Source organism: Daucus carota, chromosome 4 (assembly GCF_001625215.2).
Source record: "Daucus carota subsp. sativus chromosome 4, DH1 v3.0, whole genome shotgun sequence".
NCBI lineage: Eukaryota > Viridiplantae > Streptophyta > Magnoliopsida > Apiales > Apiaceae > Daucus > Daucus carota.
The window spans coordinates 16,979,696-16,998,517 of NC_030384.2; the positions used below are offsets into that span (position 1 = coordinate 16,979,696).

The 18,822-nt window shown below is 38.5% G+C and overlaps 1 protein-coding gene and 1 non-coding gene across 2 annotated transcripts; both read right to left on the bottom strand.

Annotated features, from left to right (window-relative positions):
- Positions 1–8,400: 8,400 nt before the first annotated feature.
- LOC135152218 (uncharacterized) lies at positions 8,401–8,859 on the bottom strand. Its single transcript, XM_064092060.1, has one exon. The coding sequence runs from the start codon at positions 8,857–8,859 to the stop codon at positions 8,401–8,403; it is 459 nt and encodes a 152-aa protein (XP_063948130.1).
- Positions 8,860–16,877: 8,018 nt separating this feature from the next.
- Positions 16,878–16,985, bottom strand: LOC135152489 (small nucleolar RNA R71). Its single transcript, XR_010291665.1, has one exon. It is a non-coding gene; the product is annotated as a small nucleolar RNA R71 (small nucleolar RNA).
- Positions 16,986–18,822: the final 1,837 nt, after the last annotated feature.

Consider the following 18,822-nt stretch of genomic DNA (forward strand, 5'->3'; position numbering starts at 1 on the left):
ATTATTCTACTATTTTGATCCCGTTCAATATACACAAAGTATATAAGTATTATTCAATAGTCAAGATAAACTATTTCCAAATAATACTTCAGCCGTTCCAGTGGTTTGTCTAACACCACCTCAACTGTGAACCTTTATTATATTATATAAGGAACTCGACAATCTAATCTTCTGCTATCCCATTTGAACTAGATTGTCTACAATATATAATATACAGACAATGTGAAAACATGCATTCAAGATTCTCAAATAATTGTTATATACTTCAAACGAATATTTCAGTATAACCCTAACAATCTCCCACTTATACTCAAGATATTCTTTGAGTATATCAGTGTCTTTTACAAGCAATCCACTACCAACTATAATAACTATGTGACCAAGTATCTGACTCCTATCGCTTCCACGTGCTCCTGAAAAGCCTTAGCTGGTAAGCTCTTCGTGAAAGGATCTGCCCGGTTATCCTTCGATGCTATGTCAGCCACAATGATATCTCCTCGCTTAACGAACTGTCGTATGAGGTGATACTTACGCTCTATGTGTTTCGCTGCCTTATGGGTCCGTGGTTCCTTGGTATTCGCCACAGCACCAGTGTTATCACAATAAATTGTGATCTACTGTGACGCCCTCCAAATCCGTGTCATAGACTTGGGGGTCACACCACAATATAAACCTGTAAACAATAATAATATATGCATTGACCCTAAACATCCACACATCGCTCAAGGTTATAGTATGAAACAAGCCACAACATAACTTATATTACAATACGTCGAATCCCAGTCAATATCTTACAATTTACAAACATAAAACGCAGTGCTTACACACCAAAGACACTCAAAAGTTCATAATATCAGCAACTCCTAGCAAGGCTTCCCAACACTCATCCTGATACCTTAGCTTGATGACTAGCCTTTGGGATCGCTAACAGTAGTCTCTTTCTTCACTGGAAAAGAACATAAAGAATCGCAAGAGTGAGCTTACAGATCAGCAAGTAATATAAACAATAAACTGAAGTTTAACATTTATCCATAAAAACGAATCAAGATATCAAATTCCCTTTTTAAAGTAGTGATTAGAATTGGATATTCATATATTTTATTTAAAAATCAAGGTTAGGCTGCTGATCAGTCATGCACTAACCCCGAGCCAGGTACATACCATGCTCTATCACTGGATCCAAGGCACACATTGGCCTAATGACCACGAATCTGGTCCACATTTATAAAACAATCCAATTCTTTAACAATATAATGAAATCAACAATATCTCAGTAATTTAGAATCAATATCATTCGAATAGAAGCAATATTACCAAGACAGAATCAGAATTGTCCAATCAGAATTATTATCACCAGGGGTGCAATACTTATCAAGATTAAAATACAATTCAGAAATAGGTTTAAGTATCATCACAATGTCTGAAGAATGGCTTGAAGTTGAAAGAAAGATCAAGTATATGGTGAAAATAATCTGGTGTTTGTAGAAGAAGCAATGTAAGTGGGAATGACTTGAGGTTTCAAATATGTTTACCTTGTAGGAAGTTCAAGTGTTAGGGTGTATATGTGTGAACATTCTTCAAAAGTTCATTTTAGGTGTTTTGGTATGACATTGTATAACTTGGTGAAGTGTTGTAGCATACAGGCTTGTACTGTTTGGTAATTCAAGGATGGAAGAATATCAAAGTATATGATTTGTGTTTCCAAGTCTCAAAGAAATGGGTACAAGTTCAACTGAAATCAAAATCAAGGTTCAGCTTGTAATTCAGGTGTTGAAAGGATTGAATAAGGTTTATCAATAATCAGGATCAATAGCACAATATATCAACAGATGTACTTTCAAATCTATCCAGAAAACAATATCATATGCAGGAGAGTAACTCAAGGAGTTTACAGAAGTATAAGTTGAGAATAGAGCACTTGCCTTATCCTGAAGATTCACTTCTCTCTATAGCTTTCACTAAACAGAATCACTCCAATACTACTTGCTTTCCCTTTCTAAGCCTGTCCTTCTATGATAATCATAATATTCATCTATCAATACTCAATCTCATATCATCCTATTTGTTTCATAATCGAAACAAGCTTCTATCTACCCTTCGTTTCACTTAAATCCGATTTACGGTTTAAAAGATACGAATAAAACAGTCATACAATGTTCACATAAGCATTTCACATATCAATCAAGTAACACATAGCACATAGCACATGAGATAATCAATAAAATAGCTTTTTAGAAAAGGTTTGGGGTTTAAAATGATTTTTCTGGTATTTATTATGAATTTTTAAACATTTTTCAGAATAAAAACGGGTAAATGAATCAATTTATAACTGAATAAACAAGTTCGAATATTCGAAATAAGGTTCAAAATCACTTGAAATAAATTAACGAATCTTCAACATATTTTAGAATAATTTTTCAAAGCTTGAAACTATTTTTCTGGATTTTTAAAACAATTAAATCAAATTAATAAATCAATTAAAATCAATTAATAAATAATTAAAACAATTAATCAATTAATATTCAACTTAATTGACTAATTATAATAATTAATTACTAATTAAAATTAATTAATAAATTAAATTAGATTTGTTTTTGAATAAAGAAATAATTAAAAACTATTTTTGAAATTAAAAATAAATAAATAAAACAATTTTCGAAAATAATTTGAAAAGGTTTATTTTGCAAAGTTTTAAAACTTCTGTCGCAGGGTGCAAACTGCAACAATCTAAAATGTTAGGGGTCGAAGTGTCAGAAACCAAACTTGGGTGGCTAGACTTCACCACCTCCAAAAGTTCAGGGGGCAAACTGCAATTTTGCAGTCGCCGCCCGGAGGTGGTGATTCCGGCCACCAACAGCCTCCGTAAGGTGCAGATACAGTCGGGGTAAAACCAGGAACACATTACAACCATCAGAATTATCAAACAACGCAGATTTAGGCCGGAAATCTCGACGAAAAACTCGCCGCCGGCGAACTCAAATCCAGACTCCGGCGAGCTTAAAACCGATCGTTCACTATAATTATACATATACACAGACTCCTTATGTCAGGATAAACATGCTGGTATGCTTCAATTTCACCCAGAATCAACGAATCAAAAAGCCCCAACTTGTAATTGAAAATATTCTTCGCGCATAAACCCTAGTTCATGTAATTCGAGAATCAAACTCAATTTTAATCATGTTATTGGACTCCAAATTAAACATATGATATACCAAAATGATCAGGAGAAGATTATCTACAACATGGAAGCATAAAATCACATAAAACACATCAAAATTAAAAAGCCCTAATTTAACCCTAATAAATTCGAATTTGATACCTCAAATTACTCCTAACCTGTGAATCTAGAGCTGTTTTTGAGACTTGATATGGATTCTACGCTTCGATATCTTCGATATGACTGCTTGCACGCTCGATTCTGAGTCCGATAACGTCCTCAAATCTTCGATTAAACTCCAAGAACACGAAGAACGATAACCCGGTTTCTCTCGATTCTCGTGTATTGAAATGATAATTATGAAAAATAAAATAGTAATTATCCTATTTATAATTACGAAAAACTGGCCCCCATTTGGATCATATCGGATATAAAATACACTTCTTAATCATTAAGTATTAATAAAACTGATCCATTCGGGCCCGACTTTAAAGATAATTATTAAATACACACATTACGAGAAACTTATGGGGCTCCGAGCTTTGTCTGGCACGGAGTACGAAAATATACTGCTTGAGTCAAAATAATCTAGGGTGTTAAAATTATCCGGTGTACACAATTATTGATACGATAATTAATAATAAAATATTCATAAAATCATTCCGAAATTCTGTCACGTAAATCCGTACACCAAATGAAAAAAGTTAAAACACGAAAGTTGTTCAGAATGTCTCAAATAACAAATCGGCGAAATTTTCCCGGAACCCCCCCCCCCCCCCCCCCGAGGTTTAATTATCGAGTAAACGGGTTTAAAATCAATTAATAATAATATTTTATAATATACTTAATTAAATCCTTAAATCAAATATCAAATCATATAATAATCCATAATTTGCCAGGTAAATGCCTAAATTCTCCATATTTTGATCTGATCATATAAAAATTATAATCTTACAAGTCATAACACACATAGGCAATCATTCAACAAGTCACTTAGCATCTAATTCACAATTAATTCACATAATATTCACAAAATATTCACATACTGATATAAATAAATACACGTCGAAATCTCGGATATTACATCCTTCCCCCCTTAAAAGGATTCTGTCCTCAGAATCTGCTAAGAAAACAAGTGAGGATATTTCTCACGCATATCACTTTCTAACTCCCAAGTTGATTCTTCAACTTTTGGGTTTCTCCACAATACTCTCACTATCTTCACCACTTTATTCCTTAACACTTTCTCCTTCCTATCTAGAATCTCTATTGGGTTCTCAATATAAGACAAATCTGTCTGAAGTTCTATTGGTTCGTATTCTATCACATGCTTAGAATCTGGATGATAATTCTTAAGCATCGATACATGAAAGACGTTATGAATATGCTCCATATGTGGGGGTAACACTAATTCGTATGCCACTTTACCAACGCGCCTCAAGATCTCAAATGGTCCGACGTATCTGGGACTCAGCTTTCCTTTCTTGCCAAATCGGGATAGTCCTTTCCATGGCGAAATCTTCATTAATACAGGTTCTCCTTCTTCAAATTCCATATCCTTCCTGGCTTGATCCGCGTACTTTCTCTGACGATTCTGTGCTGCAATCAGTCTTCTTTGAATGGTGTCAATGACTTCCTTCGTCTGCTGGACCAGTTCTGGCCCAAGTAATTTGCGTTCTCCTACTTCATCCCAACATACGGGTGAACGACATTTACGTCCATAAAGAGCTTCATAAGGAGGCATTCCGATGCTTGCATGATAACTGTTGTTGTATGAGAATTCCACTAACGATAGATGTTCGTCCCAATTGCCTTTGAAATCAATAGCACAGACACGTAGCATATCCTCGATTGTTTGAATAGTCCTCTCACTCTGACCATCAGTTTGTGGATGATAAGTAGTGCTCATATTCAATCTGGTGCCCAAACATTCCTGAAAGCTTTTCCAGAATCTCGAATTGAATCGTGGATCTCGATCGGATACGATTGATACGGGAACTCCGTGACGAACGACGATCTCTTTCAAATACATATGGACTAACTTGTCTAACGAGAATCTTTCGTTAATAGGGAGGAAATGAGCCGACTTAGTTAGTCTATCTACAGTAACCCATATGGCATCGTGATTTGCTCTTGTTCTAGGTAGTCCAACTATAAAATCCATTGCAATATGCTCCCATTTCCATTCTGCAATTTCTAGAGGTTGTAATAATCCACTCGGTCGCTGGTGTTCTGCCTTTACTCTTTGGCACGTATAACATTTATTTACCCACTCTGCGATCTCTCTCTTCATATCTGGCCACCAATAATTCTCTTTTAAATCCCTATACATTTTAGTGCTCCCGGGGTGAATTGAATAAGCGGAACTATGTGCTTCACTTAAAACTTCATCCTTCAACTCCTGTACTGGTGGAATCCATATCCTAGAAGAAAATCTTAGAATACCCTGATCATCTTTCTGGGTGCAAAGCTCTTCCCCAACCAAATTATTAACATCCAGTTCCATTACTGTCTCTTGACATTTCCTTATCTTCTCTAGTAACTCTGGTTGAAAAGTCATTGTATATAATCCAGCTTTTGAGGGTTCACTCACTCTAACTTCTATTTCCAGCCTTTCAAATTCTCTATATATTTCCTTGGGTAATGTCAACACACTCAGTCTTTATTTTCTACTCAAAGCATCTGCCACTACATTTGCCTTTCCGGGGTGATAATTGATAGTGCAATCATAATCCTTTATCAATTCTAACCATCTCCTCTGCCTCATATTAAGCTCTTTCTACGTAAAGATATACTTTAAACTCTTATGATCCGTGTAGATTTCACATTTTTCCTCCATATAAATAATGTCTCCAAATCTTCAATGCAAACACTATGGCTGCTAGCTCTAAATCATGTGTAGGATACTTCTGCTCATGGGGTTTGAGTTGTCTGGATGCATAAGCAATGACTTTGTCATGTTGCATCAACACACAACCCAATCCCTTATGAGAAGCATCACTATAAATTACAAAATTTCCTTGTTCATCTGGAAGTGATAACACTGGAGCTGATACTAACCTTTTCTTCAATTCCTGGAAACTTTCTTCACACTTTTCAGTCCACACGAACTTTTCTTCTTTCCAGGTAAGCCTTGTCATTGGTACAGCAATCCTTGAGAAATCTTGAACAAATCTTCTATAATAGCCTGCCAAAGCCAAGAAACTTCTGACTTCTGTTGGTGTTCTTGGCCTTTCCCAATTCATAATTGCCTCGATCTTGGAGGGATCTACTTTAATTCCTTCCTTACTGACTATATGACCTAGAAATTGAACTTCTTGTAACCAGAATTCACACTTTGAAAACTTAGCATACAGCTTCTCTCTTCTCAATGTCTCTAAAGCCATCCTTAAGTGGGTTGCATGATCCTCAGTGGTTTTGGAATAAATCAAAATATCATCTATGAATACAATCACAAATTTATCCAAATATGGTTTAAAGACTCTGTTCATTAAATCCATAAAAGCCGCGGGGGCATTGGTTAATCCAAAGGCCATCACCAAGAACTCATAGTGGCCATATCGGGTTCTAAAAGCTGTTTTAGGTATGTCTTCATGTTTAATCTTTAGCTGATGGTATCCCGATTTTAAATCAATCTTCGAAAAACATCTCGCTCCCTTCAATTGGTCAAACAAATCATCTATACGGGGTAATGGGTATCTATTCTTAATAGTTAACTTATTAAGTTCCCGATAATCAATACATAACCTCATACTACCGTCCTTCTTCTTCAAAAAAAGTACAGGTGATCCCCATGGGGACACACTTGGCCTAATCACTCCTTTTTCTAGCAAATCTTGTAACTGGGTTACCAATTCCTTCATTTCTACTAGTGCCATCCTATACGGGGCTTTAGATACTGGTTCGGTTCCAGGTGCTAAATCTATTGCAAATTCAATTTCTCTATCTGGAGGTAACTCATCTGGAAATACATCTAGGAACTCGTTTACTACAGGATTATCTTCAAGCTTCAGTAGTTCTCGGCTCTGATCAGTTACATATGCTATATAAGCTTCACAACCTTGACGTAATAATCTCTTCGTTTGAATCATAGTTAAAAATTTCTTTATCTGTTTCTGCCCTCGAAATACTATTATCCACTCGTTCGGTGCTCTTAACATCACCTTCTTATTACGACAATCTATCTGAGCATTATGCTTCGATAACCAATCCATTCCTAGGATAACATCAAACTCTCCCAACTTGAAAGGTATAAAATCCGCACAAAACTTATTCCCTAAGATTTCAACTTCACATTTCCTACAAATTTGACTAACAGGGACACGATCCTGATTAGCCAACTCTATATTCATAGCCTCATTAAGCAACTCTATAGGACAATTCAATTTAGGCACAAAATCTTCAGAAATAAATGATCTAGTAGCTCCAGAATCAATTAATACCTTGGCACATAAGGAATTCACATTAAGCGTACCTGCCACAACGTCGGCATCCTGAACTGCATCTCTCATAGTCATGTTGTAGGTTCTGGCTCTAGGAACTTCTGTAACTGCTGAAGTGGATCCCATGATTCTAAGTGTAGGGTTACCTGGAGCTGGTACTTTGCAATCCTTCACCATATGTCCCGGTTTTCCGCATCTAAAACATGTTATTCCAGCTGCTGGAGTCCTATTGGGTTGATTCCTTGCTGATTGGTCTCGAATCATTAGGTTCTTTGCTGGTGGGTCCTGACATCCCCTAGAATAGTGCCCTTTTTTATTACACTTATAACACACCACATTCAATCTATTACAGACTCCTCCGTGTCTCTTTCCACATATCTGGCACTCCGGCAATGGAGGCCTTGGTTGATTTCCAATAGCTGGACGGTTACCTTGTCCACTACCACCTACATCTGGTTTCTTAAAAGTGGGATTTCTCCCCGGCTGGAATTTCCCTTTCTTCGGGTTGTTAAAATTCTGAAACTTCCCCTGCTGAAACTGTCCCTCATGATGCTCTGGCTTACGCTTCTTTCCCTCTTTCTCCTTCTGAGACATTTCTCTTTCTGTTTCCGCTATCATTGCCTTCTGAACTACAGCTGCATAAGTATCTAATTCCAATATGGCTAGCTTTCCCCTAATCCATGCTTTTAAACCCTGTTGAAATCTCTTAGCCCTTTTCCTATCAGTATCTATATAGGTTGGAACAAACCTGGCCAACTCAGCAAACTTTATCTCATACTCAGCCACAGACATGTCTCCCTACTTCAATTCTAAAAACTGTAACTCCATTCGATCCTGAAGAAATTGAGGAAAGTATTTCTCCAAAAACAACTCCTTAAACCTATCCCATGTAACATCTTCCGTCTCTTCCATTGCCCTTACAGACTTCCACCAATAGGTGGCTTTCTCCTTCAGATAATAACTAGCAAACTTAGTCTTCTGCTCATCTCTCACTTTGACTAACACAAATGCCTTTTCAATTTCCTTCAACCATACCCTAGCCTCAATAGGGTCCGCTGAACCCTTAAACTCTTGGGGATTAACAGACTGAAAGTTTTTGAAAGTAACCTGGGGATTAGCCTGCCTTTCCTGCTGCTGAGTCAGGTTGGCAGTCTGTTGGGCCAAGATCTGAAGAATCTGGGCCATGGTACGTTCTGGATTGTTATTATCATTGTTATCATCACGGTTGTTTGCACGGTTTTGTCTTCCAGGAGGCATAGCTCTGTAAAGAAACAAGCAGTTTATTTAACCTCCAAAACTTTAACAATTGTTTTTATAAACAGAATATTTCTTTTTGAAAACATTTTTGATCATTTAATTAAATAAATCGCATGCTTCCTTACAGAACAGAGTAATGATGAAAAAAAACAGGGTACAATAATATCACAGGGTTTATATCAGGTACAGTTTGCAAAATAAAACAAGTGCGATATGTAAGGTAAGTAAGACAGGTGCAATAAAGTAAAAGACGGTATGAAAAGGAAAAGTTCTGATATATATAAAGAGCTGGGGTACATCAGCGCCAAGCGCTTGTCAAAAGTAAAACATAACATCCAACCTACACACTAGTCAGCACCGCTAGTCTATACAGGGTCAAAATTGGTTGACGATATACTACACACTACACACTAATGTACATGGTACCACCACTCTGTAACTACCACTGTCTAACTCCAAGGAAAAGTAGGACCTCCAAGCTTGTCCAGCTCCTTCATCATCCATATGGCCCACTCTACTAGATCATTGTAGGTACTCTGATCTTCAGCTACGGCACCAAGCTTCGCCCTTGCAATCTCCCTGACATCTACAATCTTCTGCCTCAGCTCTCGCTCAGCTCTACCAGGGTCCATCATCTGAATAACACGCTCTAACTCCCTAACCTGCCCAAGAAGGTACTGGCGCTCCATCCTCATCGCCTCATACTCATGGTAAGGGACAGGGTGCTGTGCGGTACGAAAGGAGGTATGAACAGAGGAACCTCGGGTGGAACTGGGGGTACTGGGTGGGGGTCCACGTATGAGAGGCCTAGCACGAGAGGTCGAGGCTATGTGTCTGGGAGGAACTACTGCTGCTGCAGCCAACACCTCCTCCAAAGTGGGTGAAACAGGAGGGCGAGGCTCTGGTATCTGAGGGGGTGGGGGTCCACTAACAGTGGTGTCTGAATGCTAGGGATATAAGGGAATGATAGGGTCTGACATCGTGAATACCTGAAAGTCATATGATAACGCATACATAAGAATCTCTGATAATAAGAATACCTATTAGTCACTATTACTCACCTCTCAACGTTCTATCTACCTATCACTCACTTCTAATCTTAATCCCTCTACCCAAACCCGATAATCTAGGCTTGTTTCATTGACTCATAACCTGTAGCTCTGATACCAACCTGTGACGCCCTCCAAATCCAGGTCATAGACTTGGGGGTCACACCACAATATAAACCTGTAAACAATAATAATATATGCATTGACCCTAAACATCCACGGATCGCTCCAGGTTATAGTATGAAACAAGCCACAACATAACTTATATTACAATACGTCGAATCCCAGTCAATATCTTACAATTTACAAACATAAAACGCAGTGCTTACACACCAAAGACACTCAAAAGTTCATAATATCAGCAACTCCTAGCAAGGCTTCCCAACACTCATCCTGATACCTTAGCTTGATGACTAGCCTGTGGGTCCTCGCTAACAGTAGTCTCTTTCTTCACTGGAAAAGAACATAAGGAATCGCAAGAGTGAGCTTACAGCTCAGCAAGTAATATAAACAAGAAACTGAAGTTTAACATTTATCCACAAAAACGAATCAAGATATCAAATTCCCTTTTTAAAGCAGTGATTAGAATTGGATATTCATATATTTTATTTAAAAACCAAGGTTAGGCTGCTGATCAGTCACGCACTAACCCCGAGCCAGGTACATACCAAGCTCTATCACTGGATCCAAGGTACACATTGGCCTAATGAGCACGAATCTGGTCTGACCACGAATCTGGTCCACATTTATAAAACAATCCAATTCTTTAACAATATAATGAAATCAACAATATCTCAGTAATTCAGAATCAATATCATTCGAATAGAAGCAATATTACCAAGACAGAATCAGAATTGTCCAATCAGAATTATTATCACCGAGGGTGCAATACTTATCAAGATTAAAAGACAATTCAGAAATAGGTTTAAGTATCATCACAATGTCTGAAGAATGGCTTGAAGTTGAAAGAAAGATCAAGTATATGGTGAAAACAATCTGGTGTTTGTAGAAGAAGCAATGTAAGTGAGAATGGCTTGAGGTTTCAACTATGTTACGAAGTACGAAAATATACTGCTTGAGTCAAAATAATCTAGGGTGTTAAAATTATCCGGTGTACACAATTATTGATACGATAATTAATAATAAAATATTCATAAAATCGTTTCGAAATTCTGTCACGTAAATCCGTACACCAGATGGGAAAAGTTAAAACACGAAAGTTGTTCAGAATGTCTCAAATAACAAACCGGCGATATTTTCCCGGAAGCCCCCCCGGGGTTTATTTATCGAGTAAACGGGTTTAAAATCAATTAATAATAATATTTTATAATATACTTAATTAAATCCTTAAATCAAATATCAAATCATATAATAATCCATAATTTACCAGGTAAATGCCTAAATTCTCCATATTTTGATCTGATCAGATAAAAATTATAATCTTACAAGTCATAACACACATAGGCAATCATTCAACAAGTCACTTAACATCTAATTCACAATTAATTCACATAATATTCACAAAATATTCACATACTGATATAAATAAATACACGTCGAAATCCCGGATATTACTTCTGCTGTGGCAGATTAGGAACCACATCCAAATCCAGCAGGAAGTTTCGGAACCATATAGCCTCTTTGGCTGCCTCAGAGGCTTCCACATATTCGGCTTCCATGGTTGAGTCTGCGATGCATTTCTGCTTCACACTCCTCCATATTACGGCTCCACCTCCCAAAGTAAAAACACATCCCGAGGTGGACTTTCTCTTATCCTTATCTGCCTGGAAATCCGAATCGGTATATCCCAGAGGCAATAAATCAGAGGACTTGTAAACCAACATATACTCCTTAGTCCTTCGCAGGTACTTGAGTATTGCTTTCACAGCACTCCAATGTTCCTGTCCTGGGTTTGACTGGTATCTGCTAACCATGCCCACGGCAAAGCAGATATCAGGCCTCGTACATAACATTGCATACATTAGGCTCCCACATGCCGAAGCATACGGAACTGCCTTCATGTTCTCTATCTCCTTAGGTGTCGAAGGACACTGCCTCTTTGATAGAGTAACTCCATGTCTGAAGGGTAAATTACCCTTCTTGGAGTCCTGCATGTTAAAACGAGCTAATAGGTCATCTATGGAGGGCTCCTGAGATAAAGCCAACATCCTTTTCTTGCGATCCCTTATAAGTTTGATCCCAAGGATGTATGTTGCTTCACCTAAGTCCTTCATTTCGAATTGTTTGAACAGCCATGCCTTTATTGAAGACAACATCTTAACATTGTTTCCAATGAGTAAAATGTCATCAACATAAAGCACTAGAAAAACCACTGCATTTCCCTCACATCTCTTATACACGCATGCTTCGCTTGGACATTGATCAAATCCATACGACTGGACTGACTGATCAAAGCGAATGTTCCAATACCTAGAAGCTTGTTTAAGTCCATAAATAAACCTCTTCAGCTTACACACAAGATGCTCTTGGCCTTCTTTAATGAATCCCTCTGGTTGCTGCATATAGATGGTTTCCTCAAGATTTCCATTAAGGAAAGCTGTCTTGACATCCATTTGCCAAATCTCATAATCGAGATGAGCTGCTATAGATAAAAGAATACGGATTGACTTAAGCATGACTACTGGCGAAAAGGTTTCCTCATAATCGATACCTTCTTTCTGAGTATACCCTTTCGCAACAAGTCTTGCTTTCCAGGCTTTCACCTTTTTGTCTGATCCCCTCTTTTTCTTGTAGACCCACTTACATCCAATAGGTTTTACACCTTTGGGTGGTTCCACGAGCTCCCAGACTTGATCAGAATACATTGATTCCATCTCCGAATCCATTGCCTTTTGCCAAAGACTTGCATCTTTGTCTTGTATTGCCTCTTCGTATGTCTGGGAATCATCACCATGTTCACCAGAGACCAAGTCCGAAGACTCTCCCAAAAACTTGAATCTGTCGGGCTGTCGAACAACCCTCCCACTACGACGAGGAATTGGTGCGGTATTAGTCACCGGTTGCACAGTCTGCTGTGGTTGTTTAACTTGTACTACAGGTTCATTATTCGCCCCTCCCACAAGTTCCTCTAAAATGATACTACTCATGGGTTTGTGATTCATTATATAGTCTTCCTCTAAGAATCTTGCATTGGTGCTAACAGTGACATCCCGATCCTTAGGACTATAAAATAAATAACCTTTTGTTCCCATGGGGTAGCCTACAAACAGCTTTACTTCTGTACGAGATTCTAGCTTAGTCGCGTTCTTGTTCAGCACATGTGCTGGACCACCCCATATCCGAATGTGTCTCAGACTCGGTTTGTCCCCGGTCCAAAGGGGTTTTAGGAACCGACTTAGAAGGTACTAAGTTTAGAAGATAAGCTGCTGTCTCTAAGGCATGTCCCCAAAATGACTTGGGTAATTCCGAATAACTCATCATCGATCTAACACTCTCTAAAAGAGTCCGGTTCCTTCTCTCTGCTACACCGTTCTGCTGGGGTGTGCCTGGTGCAGTCAACTGGGATTCTATCTGAAAGGCATATGTTAAGCCTATTTGTATTTAAGAGGAATCAACTCAACTCTGATAAGAAAGCAAGTAAATATCAAGTACTGTTATCCGGAATCCGTACGAAGAACGTCAAATGATTTATTGAAGATTTTATGTCAGAAGAATTTCAGGATGCTGCTGCAAACCACTGGAAGAAGTTCATTAATATGATCAAGCCTCAGTGTACAAATAATCTTTTGTAGCACGTCCAGAAGATCAGAAGGTATAAAGTTTCAATACTTTATTTATTCAGAAGATTCCATCATTGTGTCTACAAATGAAGAAGAACTAAGAAGACGAAGAATCGACGAACAAGTCACAGCTTAATTGTTTAAATGACAAGGAATATTTAATTGAGCTAGTTACAGATGAACCAGACAGTACATTTCTGTATCAGCTCATCTGATTAAATATTCTACGTCAAAAGAAAGTGGCTGTTCACTCAAGTCGAAGATCTTAATTGTCTACAGAAGACTGAAGACTCTGAAGAAGAAGAAAATGGATAATTGATTATCTAATTATTTAATCCACTTCTCAAAATAATTATATATGATGTGTAATTTATTTATTAAATTAATTCTATCTCGAATTAATTTAATTTATGAATTTATGCATTTAATATAATTAAGTGGATGTTAATTGGTTAATTAATTAAAGGAATATAAGCAATTGTCTTGTTGGTTCAAAAGGAAAGACAATTACTATGATTGTCTTAAGAAATAACAAGGTAAGACAATCAAACAGATTGTCTTACCGTGCCATTTCCTTCCTCCAACACACGGTAAGACAATCCCACAGATTGTCTTACCGTCCCTTGCAATTGTCTTACCGTGCAGATGGCAAGACAATCATTCTGATTGTCTTACCGTGTGACTTCCAAGACAAGCAGGATGATTGTCTTACCGTTTGGAGTGTAAGACAATCCTACAGATTGTCTTACCGTTTGGAGTGTAAGACAATCCTACAGATTGTCTTACCGTGCCCTGATTGTCTTACCGTGCCCCTGGGATTGTCTTACCACTTCAGACTGTCTTTCTAAGCTATAGACAATGCTTATGATTGTCTTACCTTATGTTTTTCAGCAAGACAAAGTGCCAAATTGTCATAGCAACCACTAGATTGTCTTTGCCACCATTGTCTTGCCTAGTTCTTGAGATTTGCCTATAAATATGGCTCATTCTCATTCATTTCAAAGTGTTCAAAGTGCTTGTAAGCTTTCAAGTTGTGCTAAACTTGCTATTCGTTAAATCCACAGTTTACTGTTGATAAGTGGTATTTATACACACTTATAGGCCTTCATTTCCACTTAAATTGGTTGGTTGTACTTAAGTGTTTAGTGTCTTTTGATGTGTTTTTAGTGTTTTTCTGTGCAGGTCACGAGTTGAGGTGATGAAGTGATTTCCTATCATTTTAGGTTGTTTTTGGTGCATTATTTGCAAGAATAGAGAATTGTGGATTCATCACGACTTGGGATTTTGTGGGTACATCTTCTACAAACCCTCACGAGAACACACTCGTCCACTAGAGCTATCTAGGGGTTTAAAGGGCTTGTTGCATGTGCTAAATGCAACCGTGATCACCTACGGAAGTGGTAATAGAGCGAGGAAGGGCATGCACGCGAGAACGAGCTAAAAAACGAAGAAACGGGCTGCCAGTGGCAGACAGTAGCGCGCCCGCGCTAGATTTTAGCGCGCCCGCGCTAGCTACTGTCCCACTAGCGCGCCTGCGCTAGTTTAGCGCGGCCGCGCCCAGCAGAGCTGTTCCGGGCCGATTTTTGGAGCTTTTCTGACGGATTTTAGAAGCGGTCAAGGCCCGGTTGACTTGGTCAATGTATCTAATTTCTCATGTGTAAAAACCCTAGCCTCACTTGTATCGTAGAATATCGTAATATAGTTTTATCAGTTTTTCTCTTGTAATCAAGCACATTATCAGTATTGTATTGGATCGTTCTTCGCGAGGAAGTGACAGTTTCGAGCGAAATCGTGAACATCAATTCTGTAACGTTGTGTTCTTTATTATTAATTCAAGCACTTTTATTCCGCTTAATTCTCATCTTTTATTTATCATGTTTTCACTAGAACCCATGATGTCGATTAGTTCGATTATGAACTAACCGCCTTCATGGGATTCTAATGGATTTATCGATGTAGTCTAGTAACGAATATTAATTGCTTGATTGTGTGATGTACGTTGATTTCTTTGCATGAGCCGTGCTTATTCTTCTTAGGAGCGTAGCTAACTTCTAAGTTGTTTGTTAATTCTTTCTGAAGCGAGAGTGGATGATTGAATTTAGAACTATGCCATGTAAACATAGGATTATGTGAATGAAGCATAATTTGTGGTAGACTTGAACTATTTTTATCACCCTGTGTAATCACGATAGATGACTTGCTATTAAACCTCTCTGCTTACACTACCGCTATAGAGATATAGGGTCTGAGCTTTGTTGGTGTCCATGAGATTTCTGTCTTAATTGCGGATTTTGATTGGTATGATATGTGTGCAACGAGAGTTGGCATGTATTACTTTCGTGTTGTCTGATTAGGATCAACAGTCACATGTTAATCAGTAATTTCAATTCTAGATGAATTCGATAATGAAGTTAGAATCCCATGTGTTTTCCTATTCTGATTTTGATTAGTAAATTTAGTTATTAGTATAAAAGAACACATCCTTGTTAATTGTCTTAGCAGTGAAAATTACTCATACATTGTTGCATAGGTGCGTATTCTTAATTCACCAGTCTCTGTGGGATCGAACTTAATATATTACTTGTGATCACGTGCGCTTGCGTGTAGATTTTTGCGAACAAGTTTTTGGCGCCGCTGCCGGGGACTCGGTGTTAATTAATTAGTTTATGTACTTGTCATCAGTGTGCATTAAAATTCACTGACTAGGATTCTATTCTCTTCTCACTTTTCTTTTCTTTTCTTTATTTCAGGTACTTGGGTCGCGTTTATGCTAACACGTTCTAGAGCTCGTAAGGAAGCAATTGATTCATCTTCTTCTTCTGATTCTGAAACAATGACAGAACCTGAAGCACAACCAGACAGTAAGGCATTGAAGGATTTCTCTATGCCAAAGATCGATGATATCCAGTCAAGCATTGTCAGGCCTGCAATCGCAGCCAAAGCCTTTGAAATCAAACCAGGAACTATTCAAATGGTCCAGAACTCGGTACAGTATGGGGGTTCTCCTACTGAAGACCCTAATATGCATATACGTAATTTTATAGAGATCTGTGACACCTTCAAATTTAATGAAGTCTCTGATGATGCTGTGAAGCTAAGGCTTTTTCCATTTTCACTGAGAGATAAGGCTAAGGGATGGTTACATTCTGTACCATCTGGTTCTATTACTACATGGGAAGATCTAGCTCAGAAATTTCTCACTAAATTCTTCCCCATGGCAAAGACTGCTGCACTACGAAATGCTCTATCTCAATTCTCTCAACAATCAGGAGAAACATTCTGTGAAAGCCTGGGAGCGATATAAGGAGATGCTAAGGAAGTGTCCCCATCATGGCATGCCGGATTGGATGCAAATAAACAGTTTCTATAATGGTCTTGGACCTCAATCCAGACCTATGCTTGATGCTGCTTCTGGAGGTGCGCTATGGGCTAAAAGTTATGAAGAAGCTTATGATCTTATTGAAATGATGGCTGCTAATGAATATCAGAACCCTACTCAAAGACTTACTCAAGGGAAGGTAGCCGGAGTTCTTGATCTTGACACGTCTACAGCTATTGCTGCTCAACTTAAGGCTCTCACGATGAAAGTCGATTCTCTGGCTAACCAAGGAATTCAACAGCCAATCTCAATTTGCGAATTATGTGCGGGTACTCACTCTACTGATCAGTGTGCCATTTCTAGTGAATCAGCACAATTTGTGAGCAACTTTCAGAGAGGTCAACAGCCTGCTCCAGCTACTTACCATCCTAACAACCGAAATCATCCGAATTTCAGCTGGAGTAATAATCAGGGTTATAATCAGCCTCAACAAGGATTTCAACAGGGACCTAAACAGTATAGTCAGGCTGGAACTCCACAACAGTATGCACCTAAACAGCCATATCACCCTCCGGGATTTCAGAATCATGGGCAATCAGCTAACGAAAGGTCTGACATGGAAGAACTAAGACTCATGTACAAGAGTCAGGAAGTAACTTTAAAAGCCTTGGAGACACAAGTCGGTCAGTTAGCTAATGCTTTATTAAGCAGACCATAGGGGAATCTCCCTAGTGATACAGAGGTACCAGGTAAGAGGGACCCTAAAGAGCAAGTCCAATCCATTACGCTGAGATCTGGAAAAACTACAACAGGGCCAACCTCAACATTAGTACAAGATCAGGATGATGAACCGCAAGAAATTCCAGCAGAACATCCTTCGAATACAATTGGCATAAAACCTAATGTTGAAATGGATAGGGCTATCCCTGCAGCTGCTCCGGTGTCAAAGCCATTATATCCACCACCTCCGTTTCCAAGGAGGTTGAAGAAACAGCAACTGGATAAGCAATTTGGTAAATTCCTTGAGGTTTTCAAAAAGCATCACATCAACATTCTGTTTGCAGAAGCACTCGAGCAAATGCATAGCTATGCCAGATTCATGAAGGGTATTCTTTCAAAAAAGCTAAAGCTCGAAGAATTAGAGACAGTGGCACTAACAGAGGAATGTAGTGCTGTACTTAAACAGAAATTACCACCTAAGCTGAAAGATCCGGGAAGCTTCACTATCCCTTGCACTATTGGGGAGTTCTCTTTTGATAAGTGTCTGTGCGACTTGGGAGCTAGCATCAATCTGATGCCTCTATCTATCTTCACACAACTTGGCCTGCCAGAGCTTAAGCCGACAAACATGTCTTTACAGCTGGCTGATCGTTCGATCACATATCCGAGGGGTATAATTGAAGATGTGCTGGTCAAGGTTGATAAATTAATATTTCCAGCCGACTTCGTGATTCTTGATTTTGAAGAAGACAAAAGAATTCCTATCATCTTGGGTAGACCCTTTTTAGCCACCGGGCAAACTTTGATCGATGTCCAAAAAGGGGAACTTACAATGAGAATACAAGATCAGACGGTCACGTTCAACGTATTCAATGCAATGAAATTACCAACTGATGAGGAATCTTGTTTCAGTATGGATGTACTTGATACAACGGCAGAAGCTAATAGCCAGCGGGTTTTACAGAATGATGTATTGGAAGCAATCCTTACCAATGATGAGGAATTGGACAGTGAAGAAGAATTGGAAGAACTCCATCATCTTAACTCATCACCTTGGCGAAGGAATTTTGAACCACCTGTCGAATCTCTTGGTTTGGAGGAACAAAAGGAAGATCATAAACCACTACAACCATCA